This window comes from Sminthopsis crassicaudata, chromosome 4, assembly GCF_048593235.1.
Source record: "Sminthopsis crassicaudata isolate SCR6 chromosome 4, ASM4859323v1, whole genome shotgun sequence".
NCBI classification, from domain to species: Eukaryota; Metazoa; Chordata; class Mammalia; order Dasyuromorphia; family Dasyuridae; genus Sminthopsis; species Sminthopsis crassicaudata.
In genome coordinates, this window is record NC_133620.1 from 26,090,849 (window position 1) to 26,109,610 (window position 18,762).

Sequence of the window (18,762 nt, forward strand, 5' to 3'; positions counted from 1 at the left end):
CGCTCTGGGGAAGCGGGGGCGCCTCGCTAGGAGGAGAGCCCCGAGGCGGGGCCGGACTTCGGGTATGGAAGCGCGGGGCTGGACAGAAGTTTGGCGAAGGCTGGAGCGGAGCCCGCGAGCCCGAGAGGAGGCCGGCGTCCCGCGGCTCCCGGCCCCCGCCGCCCGGCCCGCTCCCTCGGCCTTCCCCCGGGCCCATGTGGGCTCTCCGGGCCGCGCGGCCCCGGCAGCCCTGGCAGCGCCCGCTCTGCCCGCTGCCAGGTGAGCTCCGGCCGCCGCGGTTCGCTTCCTCGGGTCCCCCGCGCGCCTCTCTCCCGGTGCCCCCCGCCCCCTTCCGCCGCTCGCGCCGCGCTGCGCTCCGGCGGTGATTGCTCGGGTCTGACTTAGCCAAAGCGGCGGACGCTCCCAGAGCCGCCCCCTCTCCCTCCCTCCCCCAGGTCTGGCCGTCCCCCCCCTCCCCCTCCCCCTTTCTCCCTCCTGCCTCCTGGGCGCCCAGGCGAGAGCAGCCGATGGGCAGAGCGGGGGGTTTTCGGGAACAATAAGAGCGGGGGGAGGACGGCGAGCCCCGGAGCTTGGCCCCCCCCCCCCGCCCCGCGCGTGCCGCGCCCCGCCCCCGCCCCCGCCCCCAGCCAGGCCCGGCCCGGCCCGGCCCCCGCGCCTCCTGCAGCTGCTCGGGCGGGCGGGCCCCTGAGCGGAGCCGGAGCCGGAGCCGCGGCCGCCGGGGGCCTCCTCGGTCCGTGCGATCGCCCGTCGGTCCCGCCTTGGGTCCGGGAGCCTCCGGTCCCGGCAGCCCCGGCCTCCTTGGCTCGGACCCCGGCCATGTACGCCTTTGTGCGCTTCCTGGAGGACAACGTGTGCTACGCGCTACCCGTGTCCTGCGTGCGCGACTTCAGCCCCCGCTCGCGCCTCGACTTTGACAACCAGAAGGTGTACGCGGTCTACCGGAGCCCCGAGCCCCCCGAGGCGGCGGCGCCCCCCGCGCCCGCCGGGGCCTCCTGGGGCGCGCTGCTGCCGCACAAGGCCCAGATCCTGGCGCTGGCAGGTGAGTAAGGCCCGGGGTCCGGGGTGGGCGAGGGGCGCGGAGGGGGGGCCGCCGAAGCCTAGAGCGAGGGGGGAGGGGGCGGGGGCCGGGCCGGGGGCTGCGGGGAGACGGCCGGGATGGGCTCTCCCAAACCGCGCCCCCCCGCGCTCCTTTCTGCCCACCCTCGCTTGTGAAAGGCCAGACCAGTTAAAACTGAGATGGGCTCCCCTTTGTCATCCCTGCCCCTCCTCCTCCCCCCTTTTCTTTCCCTTCCATTCGGTTTCACTTGTTGGCAAGGAGTTTCCACAGCCAAAGATGGGGAGAGGCAGGAGAAGGTGGAGGCTGGGGGAGGGGCAGCCGTCCCCTACCTGTCCCCCTCCTCAGCACGCTGACACACCACACCCCCAGGTGAAGGACCTTCAGCCGCCGGGAGAGCTGGGTAATGGGCCGGTGGAAGGGGGCCAGAGAAGCTTCGGCCCCCCTGGCCCTCAGCCCCTTCTCCAGCCTCCTGCTTTAGAGCCGATGATCTCCCCCCCCCCTCCTGGACCCCCCATCAGCCCGGACAGGTGCATGAGGAGGGAGCCTGGCGCACATGGAGAAACTGATGTCTGCAGAGTCTCCATGGAGGCCAGCCCGAGGCTGGGGCTCTTTCTGTAACAATCAGCTCACGGAGAAGGCAGCCTATCCCATATACAGATGGGGAAACTGAGGGTTAGGAGTCCCTCCGGAACCCAAACTTCTGCCATCTCTCCAATTTAATGGACTTTGGAAGGTTCCATTTTACAGAGAAGGAAATCAAGGTCCAGCAAAGGGATGGGACTTGCTCTATCCCTTAGCTGCTAAGTGACAGTCCGGAATTTCTGTCCGGTGCCTCCAGCTCCAGCTCTAGCACCCGTCCCCCTCCCAGCCCACGTGTTCCATGTACTGGGCCGCCCCCCAGATTTATCTGCAAAGGGGGTGCTGGTTCGGAGCCGTGGGTGTGCTTGGGCCAGAGCCTAGGAAGCCTGGGGGTGAGGAGGCCCCAAGGACCACTTGGGACCTGGCAGGCTGGGGAGCAGGCTGGGGAGCAGGCTGGGGAGGCAGCTGTTCCGAGCCTTCCCTTAGCAGAGATCCCCCCTGCAGAGTACCAGCGGTGATGGGGAGCTTGGCTCCCTCAGACAGCAGCTTATGGAGTGGTTTGGATGGCTAGGAAAATGTTTCCTTACATCAAGCCCCCAAATCCTCCTGGTAATCTGCTGCCCCCTTCCAGCCCTCCAACGCCCTCCTCCGCTCTCTGTCCTCCGCCTTCCGGCCCTTCGTACTTTGGGATGGGTACCCGGCCTCCTGTAGCCCTCTCCCCCCAGCTCCGACTTCCAGCTCTGGGCACTGGCGATCCTCGCTTCCCCCAGTCTGGATGCGTCCTTCCTGTGCCAGCAGTCCTCAGAGACCCTCCCTGCCCCTCTCCCATGTGCTGCTCTCCCACTGGGGCCTGCCCGGCTCACAGCCCTGCTTCCTTCCTTCCAGAATTTTAGGACTTGGGTCTGAAGGGAGCCTTAGCAGTCAAATGCACGAACTCATAGTAAGGTCAGGCAACCGAGGCCTAGAGAGGGGAAGGTAGGGGTCCAGCTGACCCTCCTTGGGTCGGCAAAGTGGGAGGAGGCCTCTGGCAGGCAGTCCCTGAGTAAGGATCTGAGGGCCCAGACTGAGAACTGGGGGCACCCTGTCTGAGTGGGCAGGGCCCCATAATCGGGCGCCTAGAGCCCTGGGGCCGGGGACACTCAACAGAGCTGCTTGCCTACCAAGGGGAAAGACCTGGCACCCGGATCTCGCCCTCCATTCTGGCTTCCCCTTGACTTGTAGACATCAAGAATATTGAAAGAGAGAGAGGAGGGGGCTGAGGGAGGGGCGTTCTCCCATTCGCCTCCTCCCTTGACATAACACATTTTGGGGGTCTTTGGGGGCCATCCCTCTTCTGGAACCAGTGTGTTGGCTAGACGTGCTCCAGGCTGTGAGCACCAAGTGCTGGAAGGGCACTGGGAGTCAAATGGCCTCCCCGGCTCCCAACCCAGAAGCTCCGACAAGGGAGCCCAGTTGGATTTGTCCCCCCGTGGCAGGTGGGGAGTCCCCTCACTGCTTTGGAAATAGTGAATTTCCCATCCCTGGGTGGCCCCTTTGAATGGAGGCTGCCGAGGGGTTTCCTGCCCATGTGAACCAGATCCGAGGCCCCAGGGTCCCTGTCACCCCCGAGCTGTGCTGATTTCTCCCAGGCCTGGTCCATCTCCTCCTGGGGGGAGGGGGGCTCTGCTAAAAGACTTCCCTGACACTTAAGAGCTCCCAGCAGCCAGTGCTCCAGGGTCCCAGAGGCTCAAGAGTGTGATCAGGGGAGGCTTCTTGGAGGCAGCAGCCAATTGGGGGGCGGTGTCTGTGGTCCAGCATCAGTCAGCTGCTTTGTGCCAGGCACCGTGCTAACAGGGCTCCCTTCTGTGGCTCGTTGGCTTTCCCATCTGAGCCTTAGAATGTCTCAGCTCCCTCCCTGCATTGCTCTGAGTGCACTGAGCTGGGACCCTTTCAGAGTCTTGGCCTTATCGTTCCCATTCTATAAATAGAGAAACTGAGGCTCTGAAAGGGAGGCAAAGTGGCGGGAATTAGCATTTATTAAACATCTACTATATGCTGCACCCTACACTTTAGACATTACTCATTTGATCCCCCCTACAACTCTGGCAGATAGGGCTATTAAATCCCCAGTTTACAGATGAGGAAATTGAGGCAGAGGGAGGTAAGCTGCCCAGGTGACAGGACCAGTTTTGAACTCTGACCTTCTGGACTGCGGACCTAGTACCCATCACTGTCTGTGCAGTTGCCCCATGTATGTAAACGTGGAAGTGCTTCTGTGCTGGGCACGGCCCAGACACTACAGGGCCATCCCCCAAACCCAGCTCCTCTCCCTGGGGCGCGGGCTGCTTCCTCTCACGGCGCCGGCCAGCCCGGAGGAGCCCACGCTGAGCCCGTGGCCGGGGCTGGCCTCCTCCCGGGCTGGGCAGCGGGCACTCCGCAGGCTCCCAGCACCAGGCGCCCTGCACCCACCGGCGGAGCCTCGGGCCAGCGTCTGGCCGAGGACCACACTCAGATTGAAAGCTGATAGAGGGGAAAGAGCTTGGCTACTTCCTTTTTTTATTTTCCACAGTTTCCCAAGAGCCGGCTGGTACTGAATTGTCTGACTCCATTCTGTAGATGGGGAGACTGAGGCCCTCTAGTCCCTCCCTCACCTGACCCAAAGTCCCCTTTCCCGTCCCCCAGGGGGTCCCCAGCCTTTGCTTGAAGGTCTCCCAGCAGAGGCGGGCAGCCAGGCCCCCTTTGGGACAGCTTTCCCTGATCAGATACCAACCCATCCCTGGCCTTTGCCCTGCTCCGGCCTCTGGGGCCCAGTATGAGAAGTCTGCCTGGTCACTGCCCCACCCCAGTCCCTTCTTATCCTTCCTCAGGCAGGAGCGCCCGGAGGGCCTGCCTGCCCCCGCCCCCTGGTGGCCTCCCAGGCTGGCCCCAGCTCGTCCACGCCCTCCCTAAAATGTGGGGCCCAAGGCGCCCGCCGGAGCTGTGACCGTCCCTGCTCTGACTCACTGCCATTTGCCCCAGCGAGCCCTCCCCGGGGCCTCCTGCCAGTGATGCCATCTGTAATGCCAGCCATGGCACAGCTGGGAGAAAGAGCAACTGGTTAGCAGGCTAGGAGGGCTGGCAAGGGGCCTGGGGGAAGATGACCATTGTACAGATGAAGAAACTGAGGTTTAGGGCGGGGAAAGGTCTCCCAGCTTGCACTCTTGACTTAGACCTGGCTGTGGCCTTCAGGCGCCTCCTTGTGTTAAGACCCTCGAGATCGGCCCCTGGGCCCCTGTGGGTGCTCCCAAGGCCCTTCTGGGAGCATTACCAGGAATGTTCCTCCAGGCCCCCAATCAGAGGGCCAGAGGGGAGGGGAAACTCAGGCCCGGGAAAGTGGGAGGTCATGCCACCAGGCTCGCGCCTTTGTTATTGTCCCAGATGCCCCTCGGCCGGCCCTGACCCCCGCCCGGCCCAGCTCCTGGTCCGGGGCTGCACCTGCTGCCCAGGGTTGCCATAGTGTTTTGAATGTCTGCCTTCCTAGGTGTGGGCTGCGCCCGAAAAAGAGAGAGTGGGAAAGTGTAAAATCATGGCGGGGTGCCTGGGGCGGGGGCGGGGGGACACTGCTGCGACATCCTGAGGAAAGCAGATTGGGGACGCGCGGAGAGATGGATCCGGACAGGCTGGGGCTCACGCTCGGGGCCTCAGTCTGGATCTGAGCCACCCATGCTGGATCGAGGGGTGTTCGGGCTCCAGAGCTGGGGTTCTGTGCAGTTCTGGGGGGACAGAGACAGAAGATGGAGGAAGGAGAAGAGGCAGACGGAGGTTGAGAAGGGAGGGAGGCCAGATGGGGGGGTTCCCACCAGATTTTACTGCACCATCCCCAGCACCTCGAGGGGAGACTGCTCCTTGCTTCTGTTTGGGGGGAGTCAGAAGGCCAGGGAGGAGTGCCTGCCATTTTAGGGAGGAGCCTTGCTTCCCTACATGGTTCATTTTGTTCGGCTCTAACTGGTTCAGTTTTCCACTGGGGCCCTCTCCCTGGTTGGAGACCAGCCGGGAAGCCCCCACAAGCCTCCAGGATAGAGTTCCCAGATTCGGACAGGGGGCTGTGTCACCCCAGGAGTCTTAGCGAGGTGTGCCTCAGCCGGGCGCCACGGCTCCCTGGGCCTCTGCTTCCTGTCCCAAAGGGGCTTGGGCCAAGCCCTCCAGGCCTGGGGCCCCCTGTTGTGCAGCCCCCGCCATTCTGTGCCATTAGGGGAGCTTTGAGTCTCTGGAGGCCGAGCCTCCCTCTCACCGCCCCCTGACCATCTTCTCCCCTGGAGCGTGAGGATGCTGGGGCCGAGCGGAGCTCCCTCTGGCCCAGGAGGTGCTGGGTGAAAGGCGAGGCCTGGCTTCCTTCCGGCTGAATCAGCCGGGATCCTGCCCCGACGCCCAGGAGGAGACAAAGCCTTCGTGGTGTCTCTGGAGCCTCCTGCTTCCTGGGGCTGCCTGCCCGGGGCCATCATGGGGAGCCCCTGGCCCGCGAGGGTGCCCTGTGGCCCAAAGAGTAGCAGTGAGTCACGAGGCCCTTCACCCAGTCCTGCAGGCCTTGGGCAATCGGTGGGGCACGCAGGGCAGAGCTGAGGGAACCTGGGGCTGCAGGGACCGAACCCTCTTCACCTTCTCCCTGCCAGGCCCCATTTTTCTGGGTAAACTTTCCCCAGAGAGCCAGGCCTCGCCTGGGTTTGGTTAACTCCCAGTGTGTGCTCTAGCTGGGCCGGGCCCCGGTGCTTTCTCTTGGACCAGCTGGGCCGGGCCCCAGGCCCTTATTTTGGACCAGCTGGGATGGACCCTGGACCTTATTTTGGACCAGCCCCAGGAACGGACGGGCTGCTGGCCCTCCCTTTGGGAGGTCACCCCAGATGTCAGGGATGGAAGGCTCGCTGGGGGGGCGCCCAGACTAGCCTCCTTCCTGCACAAGGGGAAATGGAACTGCCGAGTCACGAGCCTGAGGTCAGTGGTGGAGCTGGGGCCGGGGCCCGGGGCCTCTGGGTCCCAGGTCCGGGCACTGTCCCCGGGTGAGCCGGGCACGTCTCTACACCATCTGCCCACACTAGCGCAGCTGAAAAGCGGCCTCCAGGGCCGTCCCCCGGCCTCCACCCTTGTGAAGGGCCCTCAGAGGCTAGCAGCCTCCTCTGCCAGGCCCTCGGCCCAACACACTCTCGGGGAAGCTCCTCCCCAAGCCCCTGCGCTGCCTCCATGGATAACTTGGGTTTGTTCCGTGCTCTCGGCCCGTCTTGGCATCCCTGGGCCAAACAGAGGGATAGCAGGAGAAAGGCTCTGGCGCGCGCCCAGGCCTGGCGGGGAGGCAGAGGGCTGGCCAGGACTGCTAGATGTCATCTGGGACGGAGCCTGCCAAGGGGGGAGGGGAGCAGCAAAGCTGAGGCTCTCAGTTATGACATGTTTGAGTTGATAGATGCTGGAGCAGAGAGGAGCTTGCGGGGCGCCTCCCTGGAGCCCAGGCGGTGCCCTCCACCGCGGGCACAGTGGGCAGAGTGGGTAGGGACCAGCTCTGAGCCAATCACAGCCAGACACCCAGAGGGGTGCGGACCCGTGCGGGATCCAGGGAAGGGAGCTGGGCCGGCGTGCTCCCTGGAGGAACGGGTGCCCCGGCTGGTTCTGACACCCCCGTCTAAGGCCTGGCCACCCCTGTGCCATGTTCTCCCCTCCCTTCCAGTGTGGCCCCCCTCCGTTCCGTTCTTCGTTCTTGGCCGTGACCCCCTGTCATTGGCCGGGCTGGCTCTGAAATCCCCCTTCTCTGCTCCGAGGTCTCTTCCCATTTCTCTGTCCTAGTGCCCCTCCTCTCCTGCTCGGGCTTTGTGGAGGCCTTGACTCTTAGAAGGCCCAACTTTTGGTCACTCTTTCCCTCTAGCATCCGCAGTGGCCTCCATTTCCTTAGAATTAAACCTAAACTTGTGGGTTTCTGAGGCTTGTTTCACCGCCTGTGTAACAAGGGAACGGGAGGATGGCAAACGCCCATGAGCTCTCCCTCTGCCCCACTCCGTCCTCCCGCCCACTGACCCACTGGCGGCTTTTGCACAGGTGGGCGTCCCGTTCCTGGGGACCCCGGCTCCCTGAGCCGGGGCTCAGCTCCGGGAGTCCTCCCCTGGCCGTCCTGACAGTGCTCCCCCTTCCAGGGGCTCCTCTCTCTCCCGGCACGTTTCAGCCGGGGCTGACTTCACTTTGGTGAGAACAGATGTTCGCCGATGGCGTGATCTCAGCCGGCAGCGGCCTCCAGCCCGTGATTTTGGACAGAGAATCCCGGGACCTGCAGGGGATGCTTCTTTCCCGGCCCTGGGGAGCTTTTCCGTTGCCAGACCACAACGCCGTGTTGGCAGATTCCTGTAGGAAAGCTGGGCAGCCGGGCGGCCCCTTGGAATTGGGAGGCCAGGCCGTGGGGTCCGGACAAGTCGTTTACGTTCTCCGAGACTCAGTATACTCAGCTGGAAAATGGGGGTTGCACACCGTGATGCTGTTAGTGTGGAAAGTGGGATTATCTTTTAGAAGAGAAAAAGCACTTGCTGAGCTCCAGCCTGATGTGGGCAGCCCCGCAGCCCCGGGAAAATCCAGATTTTTTTCTGCCCCTCCCCCCAAGCCTGGGACCGGGGCTTAGCCAGACTTGGCAACTAGAGCGGAGCTCCTCCGGCCAGTGCGAATCCCAGCAGAAGCTTATCAAGGTTCGGAGCCCAGACACCGGGGCCCCCCCAGGGCCGCTTCCTGCCTCGTCCCCCCCCCCCCCCCCCGCAAGCACTCTGCTGGCTGGCTGCCCCCTTGGGCTGCAGGAACCCTCGGGTGACGCGAAGGGCTCAGGGGGCTGCCGGGGGTCCGACCTCACGCAGAGCCGGGTTAGGCCTCGGGAGCCCCCGAGTTAGAGCCAAGCCAGGCCTGGCCCTCCTGCAAGGCTTTAACCCTGTGAAGGAGCCGCTGAGCGTCCCAGCCAAGGAGAGAATCCCAGGGGAGGGCCCGGAGGTCTGCTCATAGAGAGTGTTACCCGGCGAGGGTCCTGAGCACCAACCTGGGAGAGGCCTGAGAACTGGGGGTGTCAGAGTGGGAGGGGCCTGAGAACTGGGGGTGTCAGAGTGGGAGGGGCCTGAGAACTGGGGGTGTCAGGGCTGGGAGGGGCCTGAGAACTGGGGGTGTCAGAGTGGGAGGGGCCTGAGAACTGGGGTGTCAGAGTGGGAGGGGCCTGAGAACTGGGGGTGTCAGGGCTGGGAGGGGCCTGAGAACTGGGGGTGTCAGAGTGGGAGGGGCCTGAGAACTGGGGGTGTCAGAGTGGGAGGGGCCTGAGAACTGGGGGTGTCAGAGTGGGAGGGGCCTGAGAACTGGGGATGTCAGGGCTGGGAGGGGCCTGAGAACTGGGGGTGTCAGGGCTGGGAGGGGCCTGAGAACTGGGGGTGTCAGGGCTGGGAGGGGCCTGAGAACTGGGGGTGTCAGAGTGGGAGGGGCCTGAGAACTGGGGGTGTCAGGGCTGGGAGGGGCCTGAGAACTGGGGGTGTCAGAGTGGGAGGGGCCTGAGAACTGGGGGTGTCAGAGTGGGAGGGGCCTGAGAAGTGGGGGTGTCAGAGTGGGAGGGGCCTGAGAACTGGGGGTATCCGAGTGGGAGGGGCCTGAGAACTGGGGGTGTCAGGGTTGAGAGGGGCCTGAGAACTGGGGTGTCAGGGCTGGGAGGGGCCTGAGAACTGGGGGTGTCAGAGTGGGAGGGGCCTGAGAACAGGGGATGTCAGGGCTGGGAGGGGCCTGAGAACTGGGGGTGTCAGGGCTGGGAGGGGCCTGAGAACTGGGGGTGTCAGGGCTGGGAGGGGCCTGAGAACTGGGGGTGTCAGGGCTGGGAGGGGCCTGAGAACTGGGGGTGTCAGGGCTGGGAGGGGCCTGAGAACTGGGGGTGTCAGGGCTGGGAGGGGATTTTAGCAGTCTGGTTGCAGCCCCTTGTTTTATGGCTGGTGAGAGCAAGCCCCAGGAGAGAGAAGTTCCTGTGTTGTAGAATCTGCTCCAGGCCCCCGGGGTCTCCATCGCTCTCTCACTGCTGCGTCTACTCCCTGACAAGTGGACATCTCCTTGATTTCCAGAACGAGCTGGCCACCTCTCAGGACTTTTCCCTCTGTCTGGCGCCCATCCCCCCATCGCTACCCCAAAGGCTCTTCACCACAGCCTCTGGGGTCCTGGAGCACCCCCGTCCTCCCCAAGCCTTGTCCCCACTCACCCCGCCCCCACCTTTGGCAGTCCCACGGGGCCTGGTCTCCGGTCCTCCGGTCACCTGTGATCTCCCCGCTGTCACCGGCTCCCACGTGAAGGCCCTGGGGCCCCCCGAGGTCACACGACTGGAGGCGGCTCGCACGGGCAGCAGGTCTTCAGTCCAGCTGTCGCCTCGCGGTGTTTGGGTCTCCATGGACCTCCTCAAGGCTGGGTGCCCTGGGGGTGGCTGCAGGCCCGAGGTGTCCTGGCCCAGAGTGGGAGGCACCCGAAGACCTGGCCTGCTGCTCTGTGGCCGGCACCTTCTGCCACCTGCTCACGTTTGGATTTGCTCCGAGTTTTCCTGCCCCCAGCCTCCTTGGGGGGGGGGTCCCGTTCTTCGGCAGAATGGCTCAGGCCCAAGGTCAAGGTCGGGCTGACCCTCCCAGCCTCCCCCTTGCTCAGAGGTTCCTTGGAGACTGCACTTTTTTGCCCCAGACCCCCGGCCGAGGGGGGCTCGGATTCAGCCCCTGGATCCGTCTGGGATGTTCTCCTCCCCCCCATGGGGCTCTGAGCTGGGCAGAGTGAGCGGGCAGACCCACAGTGCCCTGGGAGGCGGGGCAGGGGCAGAGGGGCCTTCCCTTCCGAACACGCTCAGAAGCGTGGCCCTTAACGTCCGCCGGGGCCTGGACTGCACTGACTGTGCGCGTAGCGGCTGCTTGCCTGCCAGCCTCCTCCATGCTGGGATGTCCAAGGCTTTCTGGCTGCCAGGACCCCCCGCGGGGTCCCGACGTTTGCACCGCAGCCTCTGCTGAACTCTGCCTGCGGGAGCCGGGGGGTCCCGGAGCCGGCCCCTCGGCCGGGAAGCCTTGGTGCCTCAGAGGCCGGTGACATGCGGGGGATCTGAGGCCGCCCCCATGTCTCTGTGCCTTCTTCAGAGCGGAAGCAAACATCTCAACCAGGGAGCGTTCTCCCCATTCCACAGCCGAGGAAACTGAGGCAGAGGGAGGGAAGGGGCCCGGAGGGTCAGCCCTCTGATGTCCCTGAGCTGCGGAAGGCCGTGCGGCTCCTTACTGCCCGCCCCTGATGCGCAGTGGCTCTGACCGGTCCTGTGCCCAGGGCGCCCGGCACAGCTGCTCCTGCCCTCCAGGAGCTTTCCCACCGGCCGGCCGGCCTTGGCAGCCAGCTGGGTAAAGGTCACAGGCCGTGCCCTGAGTCACGCAAAACAAGGCGCGCAGGACCGCAGAGGGAACAGTGACGCTGGGGAGGCAGACACGCCTTCCAGACGAAGACCCTGTGGTCCGATGGTGGGGGCAGCGCCGGGGACCAGCACAAGAGGAGGAGGAAGGGGAGGAAGAGGAGGAGGAGGAGGAGGGGGAGGAGTGCTCAGCCTCTGTAGGCCCCTCGAAGGTTCACCTCTTTGCTTGTCCCCCAACACCCCCCCCCCAGGGAGATGCCACAAGTGTTTCCTAAGGCATTCGGCGACCTGGCCAGGGGGCAGCCAGAGCCCTCCCCCAGGGCAGGCCGCCCTTCTCCTGCCCCTGCCCGGGGTCGTCACGTGCTACGGGTGAGGTTTGCTGGCCCACCCACCTCTGGGCGCCCTCCTGATGACAAGGCTGCACTTGAACCCAGGACTTCGGACCAAGCTGGCCCTGAAGCCCTGGTCTCGGCCGCTCGGGTGTTTCGCTTTGTTTGGTTGTTTTGGGGTCTAGAAAAGGCAGAGAATTAAAAAAAAAGAAGCGGAGCAGCTTTAAACGTGTTCGTTTGTTTCAAAGAAAGACCAGAAACTTTCCCTCGATTGAGGCTTAAGATGCTGGCTGCTCCGCTCCCCCCAGCCCCCTCCCCTCAGAGAACAGGGGCTGCCTGAAGTCGTCTCTTCTGGAAGGAGCAGGGGGGCTCCCCGAGGCTGGGCAGTTGTTGAGCCTGGGCGGGGGAAGGGGGGGCCGCAAATCGGGTTTCCGTGCCTCGTCCCGATGCCAGTCACTACCAAGTGGGGGCGCTGCTCCAGGGCTCACTTGGCCGCCCATTCTAAGAGGCCTGCTGCGGGCGGGGCGGGGGGCTGCGGGCGTCCCGGTCCTGGAGAATCTGGGCAAATCCCCTCCCCCAGCCTCTGCCCCCAAGGCCCATTTTGGACCAGGGACCACCTAGACACAGCGTGAGTCTGAGTTTCGTCCCAGGGGGGTGGGGGGGTCCTCGGGAGGGCGGGTCCAGCCTTGTATCCCCCCTCAGCCGCCTCCAGACCTCCGAGGGTCGAGGACCATGAGAACCACCGACTTCTGGTGCCGCTATCTAAGCCAGGCTTGGGCCAGGGGTCTCGGGCCTCCCTTTGCCAGCGTGGGCGTGCCCGCGGCCTTCTGCGCCGAGTCTGGAGGAGGGAGACCTGGGCCCAAAGCGCCGCTGCACCCCTGCTAACTCCGTGACCCTGAGCATTTCCTCCATTGAGCCTCAGTCTTTTCTTCCCTAAAATGGGAATAGTAAGCCACGGGCAAGCTGCCAGGTAGCTATTGGGAATGAGTCCCCAGCAGTGTGTCCCCCAACTGAGGCGCTGGCTCCCGCCAGCGCCCGTCACCTGTGCCCACAAATCCAGGGCCCCAGCAGTTCTCCCCCCCTTCTCTCCCTCCCCGCTCTCTGTAGTCCCTCAGTCCCCGGGATCCAGATTGTCTCTCAGCACATCTCCACTCACAGAGGGCCCAGCAGGCTCCCTCCCTTCCCCACGCTGCCCTGGGCACGCAGAGGCCGGAGGGCCAGGCCCGAGCTGGGCAGAGGCCCAGGGACCCAGGCCGGGGAGCCGAGCTTTAGGCCCCACTTTGTGCTTCCCCAAAGCCTCCGACTCGACGGGGCAGCTTCCTCCGTGACCTTCCTCTCTCAGAGCGCGTCCAAAGGGGCATCTCGGGAGCCCCCCAAAGGTTACGCCCCCCAACGCCGCGCCCCCCAGAACACGATCCCCACCACAGAGCATCCTTTTGGCCTAGGAGCTGGTTGAGCGCCAGATGTTTCCTTGGGTCACCCTGGGACGTCCATGGGGAATACATCGGGGGAGACTCTTGAGCCTGAGGGAGGAGGACCCCGGGCCCCCCTGCCGCCAACCTAGGAGGTCCCCACCTGAAGGCCTCGGCGCCACCTCTGACTTGGGGGGGGACTTGGCGCGTTTCCAGCCCCTCCACGGTCCCTGTCGTCCCTCCCGTCTCAGACACCCCATAGCCCACAGGGGAGCTTTCCCGCTTTTAACTGGTCTGGCCACAAACTTTAGGCGGCTCTGGGCTGGGGGGCAGGGGGGGGGGGGCGCCTCTGCCTGCGTGACCCACCTCGTTCTTTCCCTCTGCGTTCCCAGAGGACAAAACCGATCTCGAGAACAGTGTCATGCAGAAGAAGATCAAGATCCCCAAGCTCTCCCTCCATCACATAGAAGATGAGGAGGAGGTCCGGGACTACGGCGAGGATGACGGCGACTTCAGACACAGTAAGGTACCGCCTTCCTCCTGGCTTGGGAACAGCGCGGGGGACAGAGGCCCGGGGCCAGGAAGTCACGGCTGCAGCTGGGGCCTTCAGGGCCGCTCTCGGCTAAGACCTTCAAAGCAGGGAATGTCAGAACTGCGGGGCCCAAGACTGGGGGCACAGGGTGCCAGACCTGCTGCCTTCTGTTCTCGGGCCCCCCTGGTCCTGGCGCCCCCGTTCTCAGCCCCCCAGCCCTGATGCCCCCGTTCTCAGCCCCCCGGCCCTGATGCCCCCGTTCTCAGCCCCCCGGCCCTGATGCCCCCGTTCTCAGCCCCCCTGACCCGGATGCCCCCGTTCTCAGCCCCCCCTGACCCGGATACCCATGTTCTCAGCCCCCCAGCCCTAATGCCCCCGTTCTCAGGCCCCCCCTGACCCTGATGCCCCCGTTCTCAGCCCCCTGGCCCTGATGCCTCCGTTCTCAGCCCCCCAGCCCTAATGCCCCCGTTCTCAGGCCCCCCCTGACCCTGATGTCCCCGTTCTCAGCCCCCCAGCCCTGATGCCCCCGTTCTCAGCCCCCCGGCCCTGATGCCCCCCTTCTCAGGCCCCCCCTGACCCTGATGCCCACATTCTCAGCCCCCCGGCCCTGATGCCCCCGTTCTCAGCCCCCCGGCCCTGATGCCCCCGTTCTCAGCCCCCCGGCCCTGATGCCCCCGTTCTCAGCCCCCCTGACCCGCTTGCCCCCCTTCTCAGGCCCCCCCTGACCCTGATGCCCCCGTTCTCAGCCCCCCGGCCCTGATGCCCCCGTTCTCAGCCCCCCGGCCCTGATGCCCCCGTTCTCAGCCCCCCGGCCCTGATGCCTCCGTTCTCAGCCCCCCAGCCCTAATGCCCCCGTTCTCAGGCCCCCCCTGACCCTGATGTCCCCGTTCTCAGCCCCCCAGCCCTGATGCCCCCGTTCTCAGCCCCCCGGCCCTGATGCCCCCCTTCTCAGGCCCCCCCTGACCCTGATGCCCACATTCTCAGCCCCCCGGCCCTGATGCCCCCGTTCTCAGCCCCCCGGCCCTGATGCCCCCGTTCTCAGCCCCCCGGCCCTGATGCCCCCGTTCTCAGCCCCCCGGCCCTGATGCCCCCGTTCTCAGCCCCCCGGCCCTGATGCCCCCGTTCTCAGCCCCCCTGACCCGCTTGCCCCCCTTCTCAGGCCCCCCCTGACCCTGATGCCCCCGTTCTCAGCCCCCCGGCCCTGATGCCCCCGTTCTCAGCCCCCCGGCCCTGATGCCCCCGTTTTCAGCCCCCCGGCCCTGATGCCCCCGTTCTCAGCCCCCCCGGTCCTGATGCCCCCATTCTCATGCCCTTTAGCCCTGGCGCCCCTGTTCTCAGCCCCCCAGCCTTGCCGCCCCTGTTCTCGGCCCCCCCGCAGCTCCAGGGCTCCCCCCACGCCAGGCGGCTGCCCGCACCGGGCCGGTCACTGGCGCCTGCTCGTCTCAGCGCCGCTTCCTCTTCTCTCTTTGTGCAGCTGGCTTGTTGAGGCGGGCCGCAGGGGCCGCCCCTGACCTGTTCCCTCTGTTGTCCGCAGAGACAGGAGGGCCGCAGGCCGAGCGAGCCGGGCGCCCACAAGAGCATCGAGGCCGTGGTGGCCCGCCTGGAGAAGCAGAACGGGCTGAGCCTGGTGGGCGGCGGCGGCCCCGAGGACCTCTTCGCGGACCCCGCCAAGGGCATGGACGGCCTGGACGAGGCCGTGGTGCCGCGGGCCCTGTACGAGGAGCTGCTGCGCAGTTACCAGCAGCAGCAGGAGGAGATGCGCCACCTGCAGCAGGAGCTGGAGCGCACGCGGAGGCAGCTGGTGCAGCAGGCCAAGAAGCTCAAGGAGTGCGGGACGCTGGTGTCCGAGATGAAGGAGCTCCGCGACCTCAACCGCCGCCTGCAGGACGTGCTGCTGCTGCGCCTGGGCAGTGGTGAGCGCCCGCGTCCGGGGGGGGCCGGCTCGGGCACGGGTCAGCTAGAGAGCCGCCGTCCTGGCAACACAGAGCCCGAGGTCTCAGGAGGAGGCGGAGCCCCCTCATCGGGCCAAATGTAAACTCTTGTGCTGTGAGGTCCGAAATCACTGTCTCTGGGGTCAGGCGAGAGGGTCTTGGCCAGGCCGCAGTTTGTCTGAAAGCCACGTAGAGGCTTTGGGGGGGAGCCCCCCTTGTTCTGCGCCCTGGTGAGTCAGACCCCAGCAAGAGGACTGGGCTGTCTGAGGAGCCCCATTTAGGGAGGAGCTGGATGAACTGAAGGTGGTGGTCAGAGGGCAGCCAGGGCACTCAAGGGCTGCAAGACCAGGGGCACAGGGAAGAACCCAGCGACTGCCTTTGGGTCTCTGATGACGGGCAGCCGGAGGGGACTCTGGGAGTTGCCCACGGGCAAGTCCCTTCTCTCTCCGGGCCTCGGTTTCCCGCCTGCCTCAGAGCTCTGCCCGGGGCAGATCCTGGAGAAGCAGAGGGCACAGCCCCCCGGCCTCGGGGCACAGGATGTCCAGATTCAGGAAGGCTCCTTTCTGACCAGGAGAAGGCTCAGAACAAAGCAGAGGCCGCAGCCCGGCCCACGGGCTCACAGAGTGGGCCTGGCCAGCCTTAATCTCCCCATCCTCACCTGTGAAATGGGCCCCTGCGGTGTCGGTGAGTGCTGAGGAGACTCCGGCTGTCACTCGGCCTGATCGGCTCCAGGGAAAAGTGGGAGCAGAGCGGGACCCCCTTGCCCGGAGCCACATGGCCTCCCCCCGCAGCCCGGAAGTGCAGCCATCATTTGTGGCCCCGGCTGCCCCGGGACGTCCTCCGCTCGTGGCCTGCAGGGCTTGGAGTTTAAGGGCCCCCAGAGGTCTTTGTTCGGAGGGTTTAAGCTCTTCTCGTGCCTCGGCCCCCTCCCAGCGGTGTCTGGTGAGGTCCTGGCCCCCGTCTCGGGAGAGGGTTTTAAAAGGCACCACAGTAAAACATGGAGGATGAGGGAGGGAGAGGGAGGCGCGGCCCTGGCGGCGGGCAGAAAGCCGTCCCACAGCCTGGCTCCAGTTCTCTCCTGGTTGAGCCGGCCTGGCGGCGGTGGGGAGGGGGGGAGGGGGCCTTGGTCATATGGCTGCAGGACGGCCTTGCCAGACAGACCAGAGCTCTTCTGCGGCAGCCGGGGACCCGGGGGCGGGGGCTGCCACCGTCAGGTCGGACTCCACAACCGGAGCTGTTCCAGAGTGGAAGGACTGCCCCGTCAGGGGAAGGCTCCATGGTAAACCCAGCAGTCCCTGGTCACAGGGGTCAGGCTGACCGCTCCCCGAGGGCAGTCCTGGCTGGGGCTGCGGGACGGAGCCCCTCGCCGAGCCTGGCCATGGGGGCCGCCACTAAGGGCAGGAGGCGGCTCTTTTTCAGGGAACCCAGGCCAGCCTTGTGACCCAAGGAAAGCCTGAGTCGTCCTTAGTCAAAGTTTACTTTAAAAAGCCTCCCTGGAAGCCACAGCAGGGACGAGCTTCCTCCCCAAAGGAGCAGCCTTTGCCACCGGGCACAGGGGGCAGCTGGGCAGGGCGCGGTTTGTGGGATGGAAAAGTTTCCTCTGCAGCCTGAGCCCTGGGGCAGAGGCAGCTTGGGCGCCCCCCCCAGGGCTGCCATGGGGGACCCACAGACATTATAGAGCCCCTCTCGTGGTCCTCCAGCCGTTCCTAGTCACGCCCGCCTCCCGGTGAGCTCCTCTGGCTGTGTTTTTGGCAGTCTGGAGCGGTTGGCCGATTCCATCTCCAGCTCACACTACAGATGGGGAAACTGAGGCACGGGGTCAGGTGACTTGCCCAGGGTCGCACAGCTAATGGGTGTCTGAGCCAGAGCCCAAGTCCTCCTGGCTCCAAGCTCTCCTCTCTGTGTGCCCTCCGCTGCCCCTTAAATGCTCCGAAGGAAAGGCACGGGATTGCAAAGGGAACCAGTCAGGGAAGTGGCTGCCAAGGCCGTGACACCCCAAGAGCTTCCCGCGGCTCCCGCCCTGCAGAGGACACAGTCTCTGGGGACTCCCGGGGCCCGCCGGCCTCTGCCCAGGCTCCCTCTGCTGGTCCCCGGGCTGATGGCCTGGCCAGCCCCGCTCTCCTCTCTGAGGTGGGCCCGGGAACCGGGGGCTTGGAGGAGGCTTAGGCTGGGGGCAGGTCACTGGGGGGGGCCTCCCAGCTTCTCTGGCCGTTTCAGACGGACTGTCCTGCAGTGCTGGGGGGGGCAAGTCACCCCGCCCCTGTCCTCAGCATGGCCAGAAACATGGGGGGTCCCTGAGGCAGGTCATGTCTGAAAGCCAGGAACACACCCCTGGCCCCTTTCCTGGTTCAGAGGAGAGGGCCCCGGGTAGGCTCTTGCTCAGCCTTTCCAGGGGCCCTTCAAGGCCGCCTGCCCCCTGCGCCGACGGTCCCAGTAACAGCCGACTCCCGGGCTCCCGGCTGGCAATCATGGCGAGAGCGCATCATTGGGAACCACTGCACGCCTGTGGCAGATGGACTTGGGCGTCTCCTCAGCCACCCTAGAGAAGGGGGCAGGGCGGCAGGGAGGAGCTGGCGCAGTCCCTGAGGGGGGACCCGAGGCCCTCTCCATCCTGCCCGTTGTGTGCAGGGCAGATCCGGGACAGCCAGTGCAGCAGGGATGGGCCGGGCCCAGACGGGGACCCTACGCCCCAGCGCAGCCCCGGCCCACGGAGCTCGTGCTCCAGTGTCCCCACTCCTTAACTAGGAGATGGAGCCGTGACCCTGAGTCCTTGAGAAAAGTGTGATTTAGGTTCTTTGGTCCCAAGAAGCAGCAGGAACCATTTGCAGGAACTGCAGCTCCCTGGGACCCGAGCAGAGCGCGCCAGGCGGGTTGTTGAGTGGCGGTGTGGGCCCAGCAGGAGCCCTTCCCCGGCTGTGGGCAGGCGGGCCCTTTTCTAGCTGCGGGGGCACTTGGAGCGAGGAGATCAGGCCCAGCTCCGGCCTTGGAGCCCGGCTCCTGGGCAATGGCTGGCCCCGGGGCCTGGCCCAAGGAGCTCTGAGCTGCCCGTGTGAGGGTGTCTTGGGAGCCGGCCCCCTGCAGAGCCCGGCTCAGCCCTCACTCCCAGAGCCCCTGGCCTTCCCGGTGGACATCAGGGTTGGTCCTTGCTGCTCTCGCCTATGCCAGGGGAGCCCGAGCTCTGCCAGGCGGGACGGACCTCGGTCCTGGGCCCAGGGAAGGGTACTGCCCATCATGGGGGGCCCGCCCCTGGGGGCCATCTGCCCAGGGCTTGTGGCCAGGTCACTACAGGATCCCGCTGCCAGGGGCCAGGGCCCTCCCCCAGGAACTGGGACTGGGGGCGGGGGCTCCATGTCTGGAAGGGACCGAGGAAGCCTCTGCAGAGAAGGGCCAGGGGCCAGAGGAGCAGCGACCTCGGGCTGAAAGGGAATTCTGAGTTATTCCAACCTCCCGTTTTACAGAGAAGGAGTCTGAGGCCCAGGGAGGTGGATGAACCAGCCAAGGTTGCCCAGCTGGTAAATGTCAGACCTAGGACTCGAAACCAGGCCCACATCGCCTTCCACC

The 18,762-nt window shown here is 65.7% G+C and overlaps 2 protein-coding genes across 2 annotated transcripts in view; both read left to right on the forward strand.

The window, feature by feature from the left end:
• The window catches only part of AGBL4 (AGBL carboxypeptidase 4), a 726,120-nt gene that overhangs the window by 622,164 nt on the left and 85,194 nt on the right, over positions 1-18,762 (forward strand).
• BEND5 (BEN domain containing 5) overlaps positions 635-18,762 on the forward strand; it is a 29,265-nt gene continuing 11,137 nt past the window's right edge. The window contains exons 1-3 of the mRNA XM_074265990.1: positions 635-1,039; positions 13,131-13,264; positions 14,805-15,183. Coding sequence (XP_074122091.1) covers positions 817-1,039; positions 13,131-13,264; positions 14,805-15,183 — 736 coding nt within the window. The 5' untranslated portion in view covers positions 635-816. The remainder of the gene's footprint in view (positions 1,040-13,130; positions 13,265-14,804; positions 15,184-18,762) is intronic.